Source organism: Hemitrygon akajei, chromosome 19 (assembly GCF_048418815.1).
Source record: "Hemitrygon akajei chromosome 19, sHemAka1.3, whole genome shotgun sequence".
Taxonomy (NCBI): domain Eukaryota; kingdom Metazoa; phylum Chordata; class Chondrichthyes; order Myliobatiformes; family Dasyatidae; genus Hemitrygon; species Hemitrygon akajei.
In genome coordinates, this window is record NC_133142.1 from 30,863,230 (window position 1) to 30,887,074 (window position 23,845).

General features: G+C 38.1%; 1 protein-coding gene across 2 annotated transcripts in view; it reads right to left on the reverse strand.

The window, feature by feature from the left end:
* lrig1 (leucine-rich repeats and immunoglobulin-like domains 1) overlaps window positions 1-23,845 on the reverse strand; it is an 85,751-nt gene that overhangs the window by 3,841 nt on the left and 58,065 nt on the right. For both annotated transcript variants that reach the window (XM_073072336.1, XM_073072337.1), the window contains exons 9-16: window positions 16,552-16,632; window positions 12,987-13,058; window positions 11,077-11,148; window positions 9,321-9,484; window positions 8,043-8,363; window positions 5,176-5,457; window positions 2,177-2,614; window positions 622-768 (exon numbers count right to left, since the gene is read on the reverse strand). In XM_073072336.1, the coding sequence (XP_072928437.1) occupies window positions 622-768; window positions 2,177-2,614; window positions 5,176-5,457; window positions 8,043-8,363; window positions 9,321-9,484; window positions 11,077-11,148; window positions 12,987-13,058; window positions 16,552-16,632 (1,577 nt within the window). The remainder of the gene's footprint in view (window positions 1-621; window positions 769-2,176; window positions 2,615-5,175; window positions 5,458-8,042; window positions 8,364-9,320; window positions 9,485-11,076; window positions 11,149-12,986; window positions 13,059-16,551; window positions 16,633-23,845) is intronic.

The window sequence follows — 23,845 nt, forward strand, 5'->3', positions numbered from 1 at the left end:
CCTACTCTCCCATTAAACTGAACTGGTTCACTGGGATATTTATCATAATAGTGAAACATCTTTAAAGTGTACTATAAAAAACATTGGGGCATTAATAGAACTTTAATCTGGAAAATGTTAGTTGAGCAGCAAAAGAGCTGAGTATGCTGGATGATCAGAGTTCTACTACATGGGATTCAGTGAGCATATCCTAGTAGTCATATTGTAAACACTTTAGTTTACTTTTACAAGGCAGGGAACTTACAGAAGCAACAGTGTTTATAGGAATAAACCAAATTAAATGGGAAAATCAAATGTAGAACAGTTTATCACAAATAATTAATTTTGCAATATTTTTGTGCAATTGACTTCATGTACTATTTCACAATGAAAATAAAGCACAGACCATGTGCTGGAGGAATTCAGCAGTTCATACAGCATCTATGGGGAGGAATAAACAGTTGTGATGAAGGATCTTGGCCCAAAACATCGACTGTTTGTTTATTTCCGTGGATGCTGCCCTACCTGCCGTGTTCCTCCGTCATTTTGTGTGTGTTACTCTGGATTTCCAGCATCTGCAGAATATCGTGTTCAAGTGTTGTGTTGCTAAAGATTATAACAGATTTTTTAAAAAAGTCATACCACTGCTCTCTGTATGTCCACTAGAAATAGCTGCTGCTAGCTGCAAATTGCTACTCCCATCTACCCTGACAGAAGTATCCTGACGTTCAGAAAGTGTCCCTTGTGAGGAGAGGTAACTGGGTACATCTGGTGGTACGATGGTTTCATCTGCAATATGAATAAATACATGCTAAAACAGACATGTCAGTGATGAGGTTATATTTTAATTTTTAAGGTCAATTGAATATTATTCCAAACCTACTATAATTTAATCTCTAAAAAAATCATTACATGTCAAAATGTGGCAAAAGTAAATTAACATTATATCAACATCTTATTGAAGATTAATGATCCAGCGTGTACACTTAAAATAAAAATGCCAGTGATGCACTTCAAGTCAGGCAGTATATGTAGAGAGAGAAACAGAGTTGGTATTTCAGGTTGAAGACCTTTCTTTGGAACTGCAAAGGAGAATAAACAAGCAAATGCTATTATAAGCCAATAATTTCTTTCCTGCAGTGTTCAGTGGCTGGAGGTTTTTGATTTTCATTTCCATGTCAACATACCAATTTTTGAATCTTAAGTCAAGTTAAAACAGCCTGGAATCAAAGATATTATTGAAAAGGACCCATGATTGACTCCCAACTATGTACGCTAAAGCTCGAGGTGATGAATTTATGGAAAAGTTAATAAAATATAAAGAATGAAATTATGAACTAAACTGTCCAAAGAGAACAAGAATTGTAAAACAATGGAATTTTGATGAAAGGTTACTGACTTAACTGTTTGGTAGAGCAGTTTAAGTTGTTACCACAAGACACAGAAATATGTCCTGCTTTTGAATATTGGGTATAATTTTGGTGACCTTATCATGGAAAGGATGTAAATCTATACCACTAAACAGTTTTTCAAAATTGAGAAAGCAGTTTAACCAAGAAACTTTTCATAATAATGAATGATTCAGACACAATAAAATGTTTCAGCAGGTCATCAGTTAAAATTTTTTCTCAACCATATGCATTAAAATACTTATGAGATATCTACTACCTCTTTCAAATTTAGAGACTAGCTAAATTAGTACTGATATAATTCAGTGCAATTAAATCAAAATTTATTTCAGCTGTAATAACACTATCCTATGTTTCCTGCAACACAATATACCTAGATTTTAAATTCCAAGATATGGGACAATGCTACAGAATTTTTAATGTCAACACTGTAATTAACTACTCTTGGTAGCAAAGATACAGATTGTTGAAGGTGCCAGTAAAAGCTGGAAAGTCAACTGCTTTTATGTGTGGGGGACAGATAAATCCAATAAATCAAAATGGATATCCAGATAGGAACAAGTACTTTTGTCTGACATTATACATCAATAAAATGCTTACCAATAATTGTTAGCAACAGGCAAACTCTCAAACCTACGTAAAATTCACTGGATATGGAGAGCTGCAGCATTTACCAGGATCATGAAATTGGCAACAGAAGTTCACATATAAATAATAGGTTATACTTTAGCATAATTTGTTGTACATCAGTGCTTCTGGATCAATAACATTTATCTGAGTTGTCCCACCTGTATTTGTTACACTGTATTCTTCACTCTTCTTCCTGGTCTGGTAGATGATGCACACCCATACTAGGGAGGTTATTACAATACTGCAGACTACCGCAATGATGACAATGCCCACCGTCATTGTTCCATCCTGCTTGTTTTGTCCCACAACACAAGCCGACGTTGGTAAAATGCTAAGCTGGCTGTGAGCTCGTTCAGTACCAAGTGGATTAGACATCTCACATGTGTATTTTCCCCCATCATCTGACACCACATTTCGTATGATTAGCAGTTGGTTTCCAGGTGTGAAGTGATGCCTCTTTGTAACCACAAGGGGCTCATCCCCTTTTAACCAGGTTATTCGTGGAGATGGGCTTCCTGATGCCATGCATTGCAGAGCAATAGTTTCACCAATAACCACTGTTTGGTCTTCAAGGGGATAAATCAATGAAGGAGTTTCTAAAAAAAAAAGTACAAATCTGTAGGTCAAGTTGAAATTCACTCTCATACATTAATTCTAAACAGAAAAGCCCATATAAAGCTATTTATCAAATTATGCTAAAGCTTCCACCCAAGGAATCCAAATGTCCTCAATTGCAAAATGCAACATTTTTAATACCAGGCAGAAAGGAAAGTTTCAAAGACCATTTTAAAAGTTGAAGTGTCAGGAAAGATCCCCATGCTATTTTTAATAACTCAAAAAAATGTAAATGTAAATGCAATTACAAGCATTCTTGGCATGGTGCTAACTTTGCAATCTTACACTTCTCATTCTTTAAAATTGGCAAACAGTTAATCTGAGTTAACACAAAAACTGTTATTGACTAGTTTTTGATAACAGTACCATGTCCAATTACGTAGTTCAATTTTTCTAAAGCATGTAAATTCAATCACAAATGCTATAACTGAAGCGACAAACAATCTGCAGTAGGAACTCAGTAAATTAAGTAGCATCTGTGGAAGGAAAAGACCTGATGTAGGGTTTGACCCAAAACATCAGTTCCTTTATTCCCACAAATGCTGCATGACCCAATGAATTCCTCAAAGTACTTGTTGCTCTGAATTCCAGTATCTGCAATCTGATGTCTCTGTTATCTCCTGTACCGAATAGTGGCCACTGAGTGTATGTTTGTAGTCTTCTGCACACCACTGTTGTAACATGTGCCTATTTGAGTTGTCAGCTTGAATCAGAATGGCCATACTCCCTTGACCTCTCTCATTAACAAGGTGTTTTTGCTAACAGAACTGCCACTCACTGGATACTTTTTACATTTTGTACCGTTCCCTGTTAACTCTGGAGACTTGAGCATGAAAATGAAAATCCCAGGAGTCAGCAATTTTGAGATACTCAAACCACCCCGTATGGCAACAACGATCATTCCATGGTCAAAGTCACTTAGATCATAATTCTTCCCTATTCTGCTATTTGGTCTGAACAACTGAACCTCTTGACCATGTCTGCATGCTTATATGCATTAAGTTTCTGGCACACGATTCGCTAGTTAGATATTTGCATTAACAAGCAGGTGTAGCTAGTAATGTGGCCACTGAAGGTATATTCAAGAGTAAGAGAAAGTATTCAGTTTACTGGAACAGTACAATGCAGAGGATACTTTATTGAATAAATAGTTGACCTAATTAAACATAGCTAAATTGTCTCTGAAAGCAGAGTGCACTTTGAAAAGTGATTTAAAAGTTAGGCTCCTTTGTGGCTCCAGTAATAATGCAATAATAAACTCAAGCCACTAAAGGAGAAATCTAATATTCATCGCAAATATTCTCCTAGAATTCTCTGATCAAGGCTAGGTATTTCCCTTATAATCCCAGATTTGGAGCCACCAGGACTAATGTAAAAAAAAGGAAAACTCACAAAAACATTGTAGGGATAAAATAGGATTGCTTTGAAGTGGTCAAGATCAGAGATACAAAAATCATAATTAATAAAACAAAAAGCAGTAAGGCACAAGAAGATGCATTCTCATAGCAGTGGGAAAGTTCTGGAGAGCATGACAAGAATATGCCAAGGCCCCTGAGAATGAACGCTGGGCACTGTAGCAAAAACAAAAGTACAATGCTTACCATTATCATTGTTATAATGCAGTAAATGGGCATCGTCCATACTGAAGCAAAAAACAGGTTTCTCGAAGTGAAGACTGGATCTGCTCCACCTTAAGCAACTTTGCCATGGCCCTTGCCCAAAGATTTAGTATTACAGCAAGAAATTGAATGCAGTGAATTTGTCTATTAAACAGTCCAGAAGACTAGCCCATTCAAGTATATGAAACTTAAACAGCATGTTACACCTTAATTAGTATGAACAAAGACTACAATGAAACTAACTTTTACAAGCACTATGGCTTAGTCTCAGCTTTAAATTATGGTCCTGAATATTGACATTAAATTACAATTGCAGGATTTAGTTACAGTATGGATTTCAAAGCAGTCCAATACACCGTAAGACATCAGAGCAGAATTAGGGCATTTGACTCAGCAATTCTGCTCCATCATCTTATTTTCCCTCTCAAACCCATTTCCTACCTTCTCCTCATAATCATTAACACCCTTATTAGTCAAAAACCTACAAACCTCTTTAAATACACCTAATGACTTGGCCTCTACAGCCATCCACGGCAATGAATTCTACATCTCTGGCTAAAGAAATTGTTCATCTTGTTGTAAAGGCAAATCCTTGTACTGAGCCTGTGCCCACCTCTCCATGTCCACTGCATCTACATCCACCACCCCCCATTCTTCAAAACTCCAGCGAGTATGGGCCAAATCCATCAAACGCTCCTCATATGTTAACCCTTTCTTTTCCAGGATCATGCCTATGAACCTCAACAAACAATTTAACTTGACCATTAACAAAAGAATACTATCTACAATGTTCCCTAAATGGGACTTAACATACCAGTTTACCTTTGCTTCTGTAGTTTGTTTTTTTGATTACTGGGGAGAAATACAAAATAATTAAAACAGCCAAATTTAAATGAGAGAACAAAAAAACAAAATTCACCTACCTAGTACTGTGAGGGAAGCATTTGCTGAAATAGCACCTGCAATATTTTGAGCTGTACAGCTGTAAACTCCCATATCTTCAGTTTTTACATCCACAATAAAGAAAACATCATCCTCAGGCATCACGTGCATCCTCCTTTCACGAGCTGCTGGAAAATCTGTTCCTCCATCCTTCTGCCAAGCAATCTGTGGAGCAGGGTGGCCAGTGGCTGCACATTCAAGTCGAGCATTGGCTCCCGCTCTAATTGTTATATCTCTTGGAGTTTTAATAAATGACGGCAATACTGCAAATGAAATATTTTACCATAAAGCTGAATGATTTTTTTAAGTGCAATTTAGTGTTTTCTTAAAACTAAGAATTAATTGAGTTGAAGATGAATGGTGCTTTCAAATCTACGTTGGTTCCACTTACTTATTTTAAATTTAAAGGGAGATACATGTATGTAGAGGTACAAGAGTCCATTTTAACATATGGGTAAACACATCTTACACACACCAGCGAAGCCTGTTTTATTGGAAATGCTACTAAGTATTTGAACAGCTAATTCTCCAGTGGCTTGTCAGATGTTTGCTAACCATACAAATCTACTAGGTGATGTAAGAATAAGTAACCTAGATCTGTATGTTGAGACAAAAATGGCACTGATATACCAAAAATATTTAATAGCAAGATGCTCACGCAAGGGAACAGTAGTTCAATCAAGCCACAAATGCCACTTTAAACTATAATTCCTTACAGGTCACTGAGACAATATGTAAAAATATCACAGTACAGCATTTCAACCTGTTTCCACTGCAGTACCAAATATCTGCAAAACATTTTTGTATGGGAAAGTATTTAATTGGGAAGGGGAAAATACTATGCTATTTGACAGGAACTTGGGAGCACAAATTGCGAACAGATGTACTCAGGGAACACAGCACAACAGAAATGTGAATTTACTTTGGGAGCTTTTAGATAAATTTGGTTCTAGATAAGCTTGTCCCACTAAGGCAGGGAAAGGAAAAACGATGTAGTTAAGAGAAAGAAAGAAGCTTGTGTAAGGTTTAGGAAGTAAGATATGGATCTAGAGAGTTACAAAGCAGCCAAGAAGGAGCTTAAGAATGAACTTAGGATCGCTAAAATGGGGCATGAGGAAACCCCAGTGAGGGGGGTTTAAGGAAAACCCCAAGACATTCTACACAAATGTGAAGAGCAAGCAGATAACTAGAGTGAGAGTAAGAACAATCAAGGATAGAAGGGGAAATATGCCTCGAGTCAGAGAAGGCAGGAGAAGTACTTAATGAACACTTTGCTTCAGTATTCACCCCAGTGAGAGGGACCTTGATAGTGTAAATCAGGCTGATATGCTAGAACATGTTGGTTAATAAAGGGAATGTGCTGGAACTTTTAAAAAACATTGGGATAGGAAAGTCCCCGGGGCAGGATGTGATATACATAAAGTGAGGGAAGAGATTGCTGAATCTTTGGCAATGACCTTTCCCTCCTCCCTGGCCGCAGGAGTAGTACCAGATAATTGGAATTTGGCAGATTAGGTATATTGCTGGAAATTGTAGACAAGTGAATCTTACTTCAGTGGTGGTCAAATCATTGGAGAAGATTCTTAAAGACAGCAGAAGTGTAGTCTGATTAGAGATAGTCCACACGGATTTGTGAAAGGTAGGTAATACCTCATGAGCCTGATCAAATTATTTGAAGATGTGACAAAACACACTGATGAAGGTAGAGCAGCAGATGTGCTGGATGTGGTGTATGTGGATTTTTCTAAGGCACACGATAAGGTTCCCCCATGGTAAGCTCATTCAGAAAGTCAAGAGATAGGGAACCATTGGTGTTCCACAAAGAATCTGTTCTAGGACCCCCAGTCTGTTATTTTTATAAGACTTTGATGAGGAAATGAAAAGATGGGTTAGTAAGTTTACAGATGACATAAAGGTTGATAGTGTCGTCGATGGTGCAGAAGGTTGTTGAGGGTTACAATGAGAGGCATATGATACAGAGCTAGGCTGAGAAGTGGCAGATGGAGTTCAATCCAGGAAAGTGTGTTGTGATTCCCTTTGGAAGGTCAGTTTTATTGGCAGAATACAGAGTTAATGCCAGGATTCTCAGCAATGTGGAAGAACGGAGGAATCTTGAGGTCCACATCAACAGATGTTCAAAGTTATTGCCCATATTGATAGCAACACACACAAAATGCCGGAGGAACTCAGCAGGCCAGGCAGCATCTATGGAAAAGAGTACAGTCGATGTTTTGGGCCAAGACCCTTCATCTATAGCTTTACAAAGGGTACGGAGGGACTCTGTTTGGATTGGAGAACATGTCTTATGGGGACAGGTTGAGTGAGCGAGGGCTTTTCACTTTGGAGCAAAGGAAGGTAAGAGGTGACTTGACAGTGGTGTACAAGATTATAAGAGGCATAAATTGAGTGATCAGCCAGAGACTTTATCCCAGGGCAAAGTGGCTAATACGAGGAGCCATGCTTTTAAGGTGATTCGAAGAAAGTATGGCAGTGGGGGGAGGTGGAATTCAGAGGCAAGTTTATTTTTACACAGAGTGCTGGGTGCGTGGAACGCAATGTCAGGCCCATAACTTTAAATCAGGTAGTCATCTACCTGAAATGTTAACTCTCATCACAGATGAGATGTGCTTTCAAAGCAGATGCTATATGGCACGCAAGACATTTTCTATTTCCATTTCAGATTTCTAACAGCTTCAGGTTTTTTTTATATGTTGGTATTGTCTAAGATTCAGTACAGTCTGTTAGAAACTCAGATAAACTTTCAGAATTTGTGTATATAACCACCTTGTACTATTTTTTGCAATAGCTATTGAGTATAAACAACATTATGTATCCTGCTTGTACCCACCATTGACTGTAAGCTTGGCTCGAGTAGAGTAGGTTGAGCCAAAATTGTTAGTTATCATACACTGATATCTTCCTTCATCTGAAAATTTCACATTTCTTAAATGAAGAATGGTGGTATATTCCATTACTTCACCATCCTTTGCTCGAACATGTGCAAAGTTCTCAATCTCAGCATTATGTAGAATCTCATGATCCTTCTTCCATGCAAATATCATTGGCAAGTTGCTACTGCTTGCTGCTGAACAAGTAAAATGAATGTCTCTGCCCAGCATAGCCATTGTTGTCTCAGGCTGAACGATGATTTGAGGTTTTGGAAAGTCATCTGAAATTGAACAAGAAATATATTTAAGGAATAGTTATAAATTGTTAAACAATACATTTCATTAAAAGTAGGTAGGAAGAGATTAGAGTTTAGAAGCTAGATACTATAGTGTTTATTTCTCTCCAGAAAAAGATAATTACAAGTTAAACAAAAAAAATTAAGCATCCAGACTCCTGTTTTAACTTGCTTTCAGATTTGTTTTAATACCCACAAATCACTGAGGAAACTTTTTTAAATCTGGTAAAGTATCCATAAGTGATGCTACACTGATTTAAAACTGAACAAAATACTCACTATTTACAAGTATTATAATTATTAGAGGAAATAAAGGGTCTAATCAAATGGCATTCAACTGACTGAAAGCATAATATTTTAAAAGGATGGATAAAATCAACATTGCACCTGAAATAAAAATCAGCTCTCTTCAGAACTCCTTCAGCTATTTTATGTTTCCCTTGCAAGTCAATATTTTAATGAACATTTTCTAAAAGTTATGAGCCTGACTTCCATCAAGGCAGAGAAGTATATTTGCATCAGGCTTGGGTTTCTGCCTGGAATTCTCAGAGCCAATTTTCATATTACATATTCTGTGAGGTGTTAATTATAGGTGACAGGTCTTCTACCAAGAAAGATTCTCACATTAGGTCTCACCGACCAGCATCATATACTGCTCTTAAATCTGATCTACAACATGAAAACACTTGTGTATTAGGTCCTTCTTGGGAAATTTGTGAAAATTAATTTCAAATAAATTAGATTCATGCAGTATAATTTACTATATAATTAGTTTTAATAGTTTTGTACTTCTACAAGCTGAGTGACTGAATCTAAAGAAATCAGCCAGCCACAATTCATACAGCTCATTATCACCTTCTAATACGAGTCCAATTTGTAATAGATATCCTATCCAAAATATGCTCAGTAACTATTTTGGAATAACTAAGTAGAATCACTTACCACAAACAAAACTTTCTGAAGGCACAATGAAAATACTTCTTCCCTTTAGTGATTCTGGATGAGCACATGTGCCAACTACATTAGACTGGAAGTCTCTTCCTATAAGCCACTGCGGTAGCCATTTTAGTTGACAATCACACAGAAAACTATCACTATTCATATACCTGCAGAAACAAATATTTATTTTTCTAAATTAGATATTTTTTTCATAAAGTGGAACTTCAAAAAAGAGTAAAACAACAATGAGTATATCATCCTGAATTGTATTTGCCTGGAATTCAGTAACATTTCCAAATATTCACATGAAACGAAGGCTGAAAGTCCAACAAACATTGAAGAGATTAGTTAGGGATGGCTATATACGAATAAGCTAGTTGAATGGACAGGCAGGAGGATGAAAGTTAACGCAAAGAAGCTTCTGGTAGTACATTTTGCCAGAAGAAACAATATAGGCTGAATAGCAGTTTGAAGTGTTTATTGTGATAGAGGAATGTGATGCAAATGTACATTTTTTTTAACCATAGTAGAAGAGCATGTTAAGAAATGATCCAGAAGGCAGAGGTTTATGTTGAATCATACAAAATTATGAATGGGTGATACCGAATATGAAAGATTTGAAGGTCATGGAGAAGGTACAAACAAGATTTACTCATATGGTTCTAGGTATGAAGGATTTTGTCTATAAAATTTGTGATTATTCTTAAAGCAAAGAATTTGAATGGGGATTCATTAGAACTGACTGGTTTCTGCATGGTAAAAAGTGGGAAGCTGTTACTATCAATGGATGGTTCAAAGACCATGGGGAACAGATTAAAAATTTTAAACACAAGACACAATAGGAATGCAGGAAATTGAATTAATCATGTGCAATGATTCTGAAAATCAGAATAAATCCATCCTTCAAAAGAAAGCAGATAGGCATTCTACAGGAAATAATGTTCAGGTCTATGAGGAAAGAGGAGGGGAAATGGGATTCATGAATTCCTCATAGAGATTCATTGGCTGAATTTCCTTTCTGTGTCTAAACAATTTCTATGATTCTATAAGGTCTGGATTGTGGAGCATTCCCTATGAGAATAGGTTGAGTGAACTTGGCCTTTACTCCTTGGGAGCGACAGAGGATGAGAGGTGACCCAATAGAGCTGTATAAGATGATGAGAGGCATTGATCGTGTGGATAGTGAGAGGCTTTTCCCAGGGCTTAAGTGGCTATCATGAGAGGGCACAGTTGTAAGGTGCTTGGAAGTAGGTACAGAGGAGATGTCAGGGGCAAGTTTTTTCTTGCTGCCAGCGACGGTAGTGGAGGCAGATACGATAGGGTCTTTTAAGAGAGTCCTGGGTAGATACATGGAACTTAGAAATATAGAGGGCTATGGATAACCCTAGGTAATTTCTAAAATAAGTACGTTTGCATGGCATCATGGGCCAAAGGGCCTGTATGGTGCTGCGAGTTTTCTATGTTACTATGTCTATGGACAGAAAGCAGGCTCTTTTCAACAGTGTAACAGATTTCCACTGTACTTCATATGCAAGATTGCCTTCCTGATTTTTAAACTGAAACCTGAACTCTAATATTAAGATCCATCTCACCTCATTCTTTCTCAGATAATGTATTTTAAGTAAGAGAGAAAACTTGAACAAAAACAAAGGAGAGATAAAAAAAAATTAGAAAACCGATGTAATTTGCACCAATTCAAAGATGGTCTCCAAAGCAAAACCTTCACCTTCAGTTATCATTGTACTGACTGTTTACTTACAATTCTTTTAGATTCTTCATTCTGGAAAATGCTTCTCCCTGAATAGATCTGATCATATTATTCCCCAGGTTTCTACGAAAAGAAAATTTGGTTATATTTTTATAGTATACATTTTCAAAGCCCTCTTGACGTTAAACAAATTTCACTTTGACCCACCCCATCCACCCTGCCAATGTACAAAATGATAGAAATGATTTGTTCATAAAATAATATTTGTAAATTAACACATATTTGGATCAAAGATTAAAAATCATCCCCTTCTAGAAGCTACCCCAAGAAGTACACAGTTCAGAACATTTATAAAGTGAAAAAATGAAGTTAAATTTGAACTGAACAGATATTTCTCAATTTACATTGCTTGTTTTTGTTTAAAAGGTAAAAAAAAAACTAACAATGAATTCACACAATGAAGTTATTTATCTTATTAAGGCATGGAAACAAAAAAAACTTTAGTAAAATCAAGATCATAATTTCATAACAACACTGTTTTCTTAGCATTACAAAACAAGTAAAACAGGAAGCATTTTATGCAAGAAAGGAAGACAAAATATACAATTCAAAATTGTTCTACATCAAGTTCGCGTGCTGGAATTTCTCACTTATTTTACTTAACTAAAACTGTATTAAATCAACACCAACATTCTAAGTAGTCAAATTAAATAAATGCTGTCTCACTGTAATCATAAGCAACCAAGATGTCATTCTCAGTTACGAGTTGAAGCGATTGGATAAAATGGGTTTGTTCTCATGGGAATGAAGGAGGCTGAGGGGTAACCTTATAGGTTATTTATCCTATCTATGCTCACATAATGTAATTGTCTTTCTGCAGGTGGGGGGGGGGTCTAAAACTAAAGGTCATGGGTTTAAAAGAGAAATTTAAAGGAGATCTTTGGGGCAATTTCTCCAAACAGTGTAGCTGTTACATGGAATGAGCTGCAAGAGGCAGATAAAATTACAACATTTAAAAGGAACTTGGACAGGTATCTGGATAGGAAAAGATATTGATCTATTGAGGGCAAACAGAATTAACATTAACAATTCAGGTCAGCAAGGGCAATATGGGCTCAAGGGACTGTTTCTGTACAAGACTATCATAAATATTTTTCAAGTGCCATAATTAATTTTCAAAAATTAAATATTGCATGTCCCTGTAGAAATTTCATCATATATGACAGGAACTGTATTTGCAAAAAAAGCTCAGAAAAAGCAGCACCGTATTAATTTTATTAAAAAGTAATGTTAACAGCAGATGCAGAAAGATTCCAATTTTGTGTCAAACTATTTCTGTTAAAGCTACAGAAGATAAAAATGGCAGAGAATATCTACAAAAATGAACAAACCCCAAAGTCAACAAAACAAATCTTAATTGCAGAATATAAACAACAATCATTCTTCAGAGTACAAAATTTTAATTGATTACAATCAATAATTATTAATATCACTATTTCCCATTGGAGGATATTTCACTGAGAACACCAATTACACTTTACAAATTTTGTAGCAAATACATCTGAGTAGGTAGTATACAAATATGTTATTATAAAGCTGAATATGCAGAACAACAAGGATTCTGTCAAGTATACCTCTTGGAAGTCAGTGAAGATCAGCAATAAATCTATTTTAGAATTACTTCTCATTCAAAAGTATTGGAATTGGATTAGAAAAACAATGATGCTGAGGTGTGTATTTATTAAATGTAAAGTTATTCAGAGACTGGGTTTATGCTTTAATGCCTTAAGGGCAAAACTAAAATAGGGCCAAAGTTTAACCAGACTATAATGAGAAAGCAGCAGATGGCCTCTGAAAATGCAACTTCTTCTCAGTTTACAAAGAGCTATTAAATTGCTAGCAGTCTCCTAAAGCAGCCACTCTTGGCAGACTGCTAATTCAATGTACTTTTGGATACTCACAGGTGTTCAAGGGCCTCCAATCCTACAAATGCCTTTTTGGCTACAGATTTGATCTTGTTTCCAAACAGTGTTCTGCAATTTTTAAATGGAAAAAGAATACAAACAATTAAGCAAACAAAATCAGGTAATAAAACTACAAGAAGAGCAAGTTCCATTAAGAATATACTTCTATGAGCAAAAATAACTTAACAATTCACAAACTGTGGAAAGGTCAAGGTAAATAGGTTCACATTAAATTAGGTTCCAACTGCTTAAAAATCAACTTCCTAAAATAAAAAATTGTCCAATCATCAGCAACATAATGAGTCAGATTGACTGCACAGACAGCTGCAGCCTCCAGCATTACACTGGATAGAAAGCTTACATGGTTCCTAAGCCCTCCAGCCAAATTCACTGACTTTTACATTACTTCCTGTACTTGCATGCCTTTCCCAAAGACTCAAGAAACAATAAACTCACAATCTAACTACATCCTGCAAACTAGCAAAACAAAGCAAGACTTTGTGCTGCAACTATTTTAAACTATATAATTGTGTTGGTATGCTGTGATCACATGCATTAATTTGCCCTTCTATGAAAGGTTCTCTCTCTTCTGGAAGTAATGGCCCCCTGACTGGAACAGGTATTTTTTTTGTTTGTGTAGATGATTGGCTGCTAAAAGTATTAATATAGTAGAAGTACCAGAATTTTGAACTCTTCTGTCACAGTGCAGGAGTAAAGGACATTCATACAAGAGCCATATTTAATATTCTTGCACGTACATGTAAATAAGCTTGGCTGCATTAAAAATAATGCCTAGAAAAACCAGTGCATCCTAAAGGACATGCTGCACCTGCACTACCTCTCTACTTTCATCCAAGGCTTCAAGACTAGGAGTCATACATTCTTGGAGAGTTAAAAATATGCCATCTGATAACCCACTTAGAGCTGGATTTGGGAGGTAAGTGCCTACAGATGCAAGGACATGTGCTATAAATGGGTGGGGTGGGGGTAGGGATCTGGAGCAGGAGACCACACTTGGTGTAAGTGGACTAGTATTTTCAAATGGGTAGGAAATTGTTGGCCCAGGATGAAACATGATTTACTAGGTAAGTGTCCCAGTCTGACATTTTACTGGTAATGATTATGTTATCCTGGGAACTCTCAATGATGGTTCAAATTTCCCTGTAAAGCTTAAAAAGTACTGCGCGAGAATGACATCAAGTACACCCAGCAGTTGGATCAGCTGTCCCACACCAGTAAAATTTTTCAAGCTGACACAAGACAATATGTAAATAGTTACTATTATATTTCAGCCCCAGAGAGAAAAAAAACTATTTTCTCAGTTGCCTATCAGTTCAATTTCTAAGCACAAACTTGTGCAAGATTGAGACAGTGCAGTATGTCCCAGCTGCCATTGGTAATGCTTGCTGTAAGAAGGAAAACACCAAGAAATAAGTTTCGAGGAAGTAGAGAGACTACAGAAGAACTTAGATCAAATAGCAATAGCGAATAGCAAAGAAATGGCAGATGGAATACAGTGTCGGGAAGTGTATGGTCATGCACTTTGGTAGAAGAAATGAAAGCGTTGACTATTTTCTAAATAGAGAGAAAATACAAAAATCTGAGATGCAAAGGGACTTGGGAGTCCTTGTGCAGGATTCCCTAAAGGCCAACTTGCAGGCTGAGTCTCTGGTGAGGAAGGCAAATGCAACATTAGCATTCTTTATAAGAGGTCTGGAATTTAAGAGCAAGGATGTAATGTTGAGGCTTTATAAAGCACTGGTGAGGGTTCACGTGGAGCGTTGTGAGCAGCTTTGGGCCCTTTATCTTAGAAAGGATGTGCTGACACCGGAGAGGTTTCAAAGGAGGTTCACAAAAATGATTCCAGAATTGAATGGCTTGTTATAGAGCACTTGATGGCTCTGGGCCTGTATCCTCTAGTAGCAAGGATGAGGGGTGAACTCCTTGAAAGCTATCGAATGATGAAAGGCCTTGAAAGAATGGATGTGGAAAGGATGTCTCCTATGGTGGGAAGGTGTAGAACAGAGGACACAGCCTCAGAATAGAGGGGTGTCCTTTAGAACGGAGATGACCAAGAGCGGTGAATCTGTGGAATTCTTTGCCACAGGCAACTGTGGAGGCCAAGTCTTCACATATTTTGAGGCCTAGGTAGATAGAATTTTGATTGGTCAAGGTATGAAAGGTTATGGGGAGAAGGCAGGATATTGGAGTTGAGCGGAAAGATTAGATCAGCCATGGTGAAATGGTGGAGCAGATTTCATGGGCCAAATGGCCTAATTCTGCACCTTTATCCTATGGTCTTATGGTCTAAATTAATTCATGTTAATGATGTACATGTACATGGAAAATATACTATGTATAATCTTGAAAACCATAATTTATAAAATCACTATTTTAGTATCAGAAGGCTAGGTAGCTCTATAAAGCTTTTCTTCCCTCTCAAAACACAATGGAAAGATGCTTTATGAATCATTCAATCAGTTCACAATACCAAAAGAATCCACAATGGACATCCCAATTGCCAACTTTTTCCCTTAGACTAAAAGAATATTTTAGTTCCTACTCTCCTGCATTACAGCTAATATTGTTGACTGGTATTTAATTTAATATAACAATTTTGCATTGTAGGTTTACCACAAATTACTTGAATATAGATATAACCATTGCAAATCAGGCTACTACAAACCACGTTTCAGTATGTCTTTCAATTCATACACTTAGAAATAAAGTCATACTATATCATAGTACATTTCAGCCTAGGAACAGGCCCTTCAGCCCACAATGTTACTGCTTACCATGAGGCCAATACAAACTAATCACGTCTGCCTGAACATGATGCATATTCCTCCATTCCCTGCTGGTTCATGTGCTTATCTAAATGCTTCTTAAAATTGCCACCTCTTTATTTTTACTAACTGTACCCCCCCCCCCCCCCCACAATTTCTATACTTAAGAAGCATGGTGAAAGAAATATATTATTTCTTTGTTTTTATCCCTTGATATCCAGAGTTCCCTTTTCTTGATATTCTTACCCATTACCCTTGTCGATACAAGTTGGCCCTGAACTCTTAATGTATCACTTTTAAAATCTGCCTTTTTTTTAAATGCAAACTTACCTGAAAGTAGCATCTCTAGTCTCCTTTGAAACTTAGGACTTTGAAATTAGCCCTCCCCTTAATTCAAGTATTTAATTTCTGCACAATCCTCTAATTAAATAATATTGTCAATAGCCTTTTCTTCCCTATATATAAATTATACAGATCTATAAAACACCTTTTTAAATTGTAGTTCACAGTTAACAAGCTCATTGATAAAAATATTTATATGGTATTTAGATCCTATAAACTAAGATGCAATGAATATCTGGAGCAATATTTGACTGGAAAGTATACAAATAACTGAAATTAACAGAATTAACCAGTTACAGTGCATCACTTCCGTAATCTGTGCATAAAGATGAGCCTAATTTCCTATTCAAAGCACAAGCATACGAACAATGGCTGGAAAGAAAGAACCTTTTAAAGCATGCAGTTTGGCCTACTTCAAAAGATGAGATACTCACAGCTTGCTTAGATTATCCAAACCAGCAAAGGCCCCATTTGTATCTTCTATTATCCCTGAGATTTCATTATTGTCAAGTTCCCTGTAGGGAAGAAAAATAAGTGCAATCAATTTTCCAGTCTTTCTCATTTGCATTATGAAAGGTAAAGAAGGGGAGGAAAGGTGCTGCTTTAGTTCATTGCATTATAAAATGATGGATTTCTTTTTTGTTTGTAACGTTATTCAATATCAAAAGCTAATCTTTGTCAGCTAATTCCTTTTAAAGCTGACAACCATTTTTATTCTTAATACCAGCACTTTTCTTTGTTTAGTTTCTGTAAATGAAATGGTTGTCACCTTGGGAATTAAAAATCACTGTCAAATAGACAACCAAATATGTAACGCACTGACTTTTAAAAGTTTCAATACACCGCTTTTTTTGCATAAAACAATTTGTGTAACTGTTTTAACTAATTCACTCCATATTCGGTACAAAAATACACAGGTTTCACTGACAAATTAACCATGAATGCCCAAAAAGGTGGTCAGGGAAAAAAATACATGTACATTGGTGACAGAGTAAAGGGCATTTCCTAATACCATCAGCTTCACAGTATACTGTAGAGTCTACAGGATTTGGGACCTGAAACAAGAGCGGGAGATTTTTAAAAAGAGAGATTTCAGAACTTGACTGTGAGTTTCACTCCACAGGAATTTATAAGAGGCAAGTTTACTCATTATTAGTTAATAGTTGTTCAGCTAATTAACAACAGCCAATAAAAAGGTAAGTTAAAGTCACCATTACGATAACAAGCCAGTGGAGAATGGAGCTTGGGTTTGTGATATTCAGTGCGCTGAGTAAGTGCCCAGGTGTTGGATGTGACAGTGGATCTTCAAAAAGGCTTCAGTAAGGAGGCACATTTTATTTTGTTGTTGATTCTCAAGACTTGATTCAGTATAGACAGGTTGTAAGGGCAGTGAATACACCTCCTGGAAGATGTGGGAAGTCACAGAACCTTGTGGTAACCCTGATGACTACATCTGTGGAAACTAGACTCAGGTGTGGCTCCTAACACACTAGATCAAGCAACTGAAGCTGGATCTGGAAATACTAAGGATCATCTAGGAAGCTGACAGTGTCATTGATAAGATTTATACTCAGATGGTCGCACCCAGAATATTGGCTTCAGACAGATTGGGAACCATCAGGAAAAGTAAGAGTAGACAGTCAGTGCAAGATTCCCCTCTCTTGGATACTGTTGAGGGGCATGTTCTTACAGGCGCTAGCAGCAGCAGTCGGCTGTCTGGAACCGAGACCTGTTCTGTGGCTCAGAGGGAAATGGTGCAGTCAGGCAGGGTGACAGTAATAGGAGACCTCATAGTGAGGGGGACAGACAGTACATTCTGTGTTCTCAGAGATACCAGACTGGCATGTTGTCCCCTAAATACTAGGTCAAAGATGTCTCTAAGCTTATACAAGGAAGGAGGTATTTGCAGCCTTGAAGTTCGTTAAGGTGGACAAATCCCCAAGATCTGACCAAGCGAATTCCCTTATGGGAAGCCAAGGAAGATATCACAAAAGCTCTTATAAAGACATTTTCTTCATCATTTGCTAGCACTGAAGTTCCAGAAGACAGGAGGATGCCAAATTTTGTTCTATTGTTTAAGGGTAGTAAGGACAGGCCAGGGAATTACAGGTTGTTGAGTCTGACTTCAGTTATAGGGAAGCTGCTGAAGGGAATTCTGAGGAAGAAAGTTTACCATCACTTTGATAGTCAGCATCGTTTTGCGAGTGAGGTCATGTCTGAAATCTTCTGTAGTTTTTCCAAAGGGGTAACTGAGGGGATACATGAAGATAGCACAGTGGATGTTGCTGACTTGGATTTTAGACCTTTTTTGACAATATCCCAACTAGCAGGCTGATCTGGAAAAATAGACCACATGGGATTCAGGAGGAATTAGAGAGGTGGATTCCAAATTGGCTCTTTTAGGAAGGTCGATTCTCTGACAGGAGGTTTCTGACTAGTGGGATACCACAGTGATGGAATCTTTGATTCATTTTGTAAATAATTTGGATATGAATGTAAATGGCATAATTGCAAGTTTGTGGAGGATACTAAATTGGTGGGGGGGGGGGCTGCTGCCTTGTTGATAGTGAAACAGGTTACAAAGAATTGCAAAGAGATCATGATCAATTAAGGAGATGGGTAAAGGAATGGCAAATGGATTTCAATGCAGATAAGTGTGATATGATGCAGTTCAGAAAGTCAAATCAGCACAGGACTTGTACTATTAATGGTAGGGCACTGGGGAGTGGAATGAAGAGGGACCTAGCATACAAGTGTATTATTTGTGGAAAGCAGCGGCAGAGCTGGACAGGGTGGTGAAAAAGATGTTTGGCAAGGTGACCTTCATCAGTCAGGGCATTAAGGTTAGAAGTTAGGGCATTATGTTGCAGTTGTCAAAGTCATTGGCAAGGCCACACTCAGGATACTGTGTACAGTTTTGGTCACCCTGTTATAAGCAATGTGATTAAACTGGAGAATGCGGAAAAGATTTGAGGGAAGAGATTGGCCAGGCAGGTCTTTATTTCTTGAAATGTAGGTGACTGACAGGAATTGGAATCCTTGTAGAAATGTCCAAAACCACAGGCCATGATTACGGGTGGGGGGAGGGGGATTTAAGAGAGACCTGAAGGACAACATTTTCACACAGACGGTGGTGAGTATATAGAACATGCTGCTAGAGGAAGTAATTGAGGCATGTACAAATAGTATCATTTAAGAAGCACTTGATAGGTACACAGAGCAGTGATATAGGCTGAATGCAGAAAATTAGGATTAACTGGGTAGGTCAAGAGCCTGTATATCTGCACTGTACTACTCTGACTCTGTTTTATAGTAAGATGAGCCTTTACCTTTTCAGTTTACAGCCCCCCCAATACCAAAGCTCATTCATTCCCACAGTAAAACACAAATGGAAATAACTACCAATAGCACTAAGTTTGTCTATGAGGTGCTGTGTTTAAATAAAGATATATTCCAATGTCCCCATTGACTTGCCTTAATGTTTAGGTTATTTAAATGGTGAGGAAATCCAATTTAAAAGAAAAAATAATAAGTAGGTTGAGCAAAACTTCTTTAATTCATCTAGAAAGATTTCTCACTATTTTGTGTAAGTTTGTGTTCATATGTGCAATTAAGACATGGAAATCTACAAACTGCCTCCCAATCTGCCAGATTCCCCCATGAGTTCTACCATACAAGTACTCCACAGTGAAGGCTGGAGATAAAACTCAATGAAAAAAGTCAATAACTCTGTAACAAGCTGTTAAAATTTCTCCAATTGTACATTCTAAGTTATACATTCTCATGGTCACTCTTTGCCCGGATTTTGCAGACTGCAATCTGATGCCGAGCTCAGGTTGCATCCAGGAATGCAATAAACTTTCTTAATACCCCAGGACATACGCTCAAGCATGTACCTACTAAACATGCAGATTAGATTTAACATAGATGAGCGATTGTATTAGATAGTTTCATCGGTTGAAGATTTAAGTTTTTTTATATCTCAAGATATTCAAGTGCCAGTTGTCAGACTTGTTTCAGCTTCTTGCTAGCAACAAGGTCTGAAAGTTAATATGAAAACAAAGATCTAAATTTACTTACCCATTAAACAAAGATCTAAAGTACTTACTCACTAAATGTCAAAAAAGTTGGAATTTATTCAAACAACTTTTTAAAATAATGGGATAATTACAAATATTCACTCTAGCCCTGGAAACTTCACATTAGATAACTCTTCCCAAATTAGAGTTTTCCTACCTTACTGTGATCAGTCCAATCGGCTGAATATACATGCTCTAGCCTTCCCCATTCTCTCTAAACCAGATTACCCTCAGAATGTTATACTGTTTCACACATGATGTTAGTTTGTGCATAAAGTCTGACAAAATGTAGGTAGTGGGGGAAGTGTTGGTGCAAGTGGTTAAGGCGTTCATCTAGTGATCTAAAGATCGCTAGTTCGAGCCTTGGCTGAGGCTGCGTGTGTTCTTGAGCAAAGCACTTAACCACACATTGCTCTGCGACGACACCAGTGCTAAGCTGTATGGGTCCTAATGCCCTTCCCTTGGACAACATTGGTAATGTGGAGAGGGGAGACGCAGCTTGGGCAACTGCAGGTCTTCCATAAAAACTTTACAAGGTGCAAATCCATGGTCTATCGAGACTAACGGAGGCCTACACACACAGTGGGGGAAAAGTAATCACAACAAGCAGCAATAATTAGCCATGCACTACAAAATCGCAAGTCAGCATCTCATTTAAATCTGCACAGCAACATTATCACTCCCAATAACAGACAACACAGAAGGATTAAACCTATTTTACATCTGTTTGCTACTTCCATCTCAGAGATCATGCCTCAGTATCCATACAGTCCATCTGACTTGCAGATATTTGCAATTGTATTGCTCACTTCAGATTCAGATTTATTTATCACTTGTACATTGAAACATACAGAGAAATGTGATGTTGTAGCGGTGTGCTACACGCAGCGCTAAAATAACGACACGGAGTCGGTAAACTGCAATTAAAGATGATTTTATTCAAACTTCACAGCCTTGCTTTAAAGCCTCCCTCATCCCGCCCTCCCCGGGATGCTGTAAGGGACACGTACTCACAAACCCCCGCAGGCTTTTTCCCTTTGTTGCGGACCTGGCCTTTGTGCCGGCGCGCTGGCTATTTGTGAGCCGGTTCGAGTGCGGTAGGAAGTGGGTCGCCACATAACAGCAAGTCCGCCCGGGCTGCCACCTTCCGGGGGTCGCTGAAATCCGCGTCGGACAGCAGCAGGCGTATGTCCTCGGGCAGCTGCTCCAGGAATGCCTGCTCAAACATGAGGCAGGGTGTGTGTCCGCCGGCCAGAGACAACATCTCATTCATTAAAGCCGATGGAGGTCTGTCTCCCAAGCCATCCAGGTGCAGTAAACGGGCAGCTCGCTCGCGCCATGAGAGTCCGAAAGTCCTTAGGAGCAGGGCTTTGAATTCCGTGTACTTGCCGTCCGCTGGGGGAGACTGTACGAACTCCGCAACCTGGGCCGCTGTGTCCTGGTCGAGGGAGATCACCACGTAGTAGTAACGTGTGTCCTCTGAGGTTATCTGCCGAACGTGGAATTGGGCTTCTGCTTGCTGGAACCATAGGTGAGGTCGCAGCGTCCAGAAGCTTGGCAGTTTCAACAGAACCGCATGAACAGATGCGGCGTCGGTCATCTCCGGTCCAAAAATTGTTTGGACCATCGGGGTCACCAATTGTAGTGGTGTGCTACACACAGCGCTAAAATAACGACACGGAGTCGGTAAACTGCAATTAAAGATGATTTTATTCAAACTTCACAGCCTTGCTTTAAAGCCTCCCTCATCCCGCCCTCCCCGGGCGCGGATGCTGTAAGGGACACGTACTCACAAACCCCCACAGGCTTTTTCCCTTTGTTGCGGACCTGGCCTTTGTGCCGGCGCGCTGGCTATTTGTGAGCCGGTTCGAGTGCGCTAGGAAGTGGGTCGCCACAATGTTTGTATTAGCAACCAGCACACCCAAGGATGTACGGCTGGGGGGGGGGGGGAAAGGGGTGCAACCAAGTGTCGCCACACATCCTGGTGCAAGCACAGCATGTCCATCATGTTCCACGGAACACCACAAGCAACAAAAACAAAACAGCAAAACAAGCCTCTTTCCTCTGCTCCCTGTTCCCCGTGGCCATCCTTAGTATTATAACTATTCAGTCCTTCCCACAACCTGAGCTATACAAAATCGTAGTTACATTATGAGGTGACCAACTAAGATTTGCTACCAATTCTTTTGATAGCTGCTTTTTTTCTGTTTCAAACTCAGTTGTGATTTGATAAAACTTTTTTGCTCGTTATTTCTTCTAATATTTCTTATTTTCTGGTTATTTTTTTTAAGAGAATCTTCTTAAGTCATGTGGAGATGTGGTGATTGAGATCTCTGGGTCAGTCTACTCGAATTTTAAAAAAAACAGTGCAGCTGTGCAGCATTCTACTGACTGCCAAGGCTGGCCCTATCACTCCAAAAAAATGTGAGCTGATTCAAAGATATGAAGTGTTAAGAGTTAAGGAATAAACTGATAAAGCATTAACTTTACATATATGTGTCTAAGAAATCACGAACCAGAGTGCACCTATTAGAGAATTTGAATAGCTTTAAATTTAAATCACTTTGTGATTCATCCCATCAAGAAAGCTATTTCCAAAGGTAATTTCATTTTAGTAACATAGAAAGGCGAAAACCAGGAACACAAGTAGGCCATTTGAGCCTGCTCCGATATTGTACATTCATAACCAATCCCAAGCAATTACTGTATTTCCACTGTTCCCATTCCCGTGATATCTTGTGCACCTGGAGATCTTTATCTTTAAAATATTCAGCAACTTGGCTTCCAAATTTATGTGGTGCAGAACTTTACAATTTCACCATCCTCCGAGCAAAGAGATCTCCTTAACTGAATCCTAAATAAGCTTCCCTATATTCCGACTCTGACTTTTAGGCCATTCACCGCCTCCCCTGACCTTCAGCCAGGGGAAGCATCCTTCCTGTATGCAGTCTGTTTAATTTAGAATTTTGTTCATTTAAATGGGATTTTCTCTCATTCTTCTGAATGCCTGTGAATTTAGTTTTAATCAATCTTATCTCTTCGACCCACAATCCTCACAATCAGTCTGGCAAACATTAACTGTGCTCTATGTGTAAGTGTACAATTCTTTGGCAAGGAAATCAAAGCTGCATGCAATACTCTAGGTGTGGTCTCACCAAGATCCTATGTAATTATAAGGCATCCTTGCTCCTGTACTCTTGCAATCAAGAAGTTTGCTTTCTTAAATGCTCACTGAACCTGCGTACTTACTTTTTTCTGATTAATGTACAAGGACTCCCAGATCCGATTAGGCATGAACATTTCTCAAACAAAATTTTGCCTTTGTTTTTTCTAACAAAGGTTGAATCACATATATCCATGTTTTACTGAATCTGCCATGTATTTGCCCATTTACTGAACATATTTAAATAGCTTTGCATCATCTTCACAAATCCACCCAGTTTCAAATCAAACTATATTTGGTTCCTTCAAATAGGTATTTTCTTCTTTAATTAAGAATTTAAGCTGTCTATACCCAATGCTAAACAATACCAATACTGCATATACTGCATGTTTTCTTTCCTTACTGAAAAGAATGAAAGAGGTTGAATTGAAAGGGAGGGGGGGGGGGAAGTCTTCTCTCAAAACCTTTGATTTGAGCTCTTTTTAT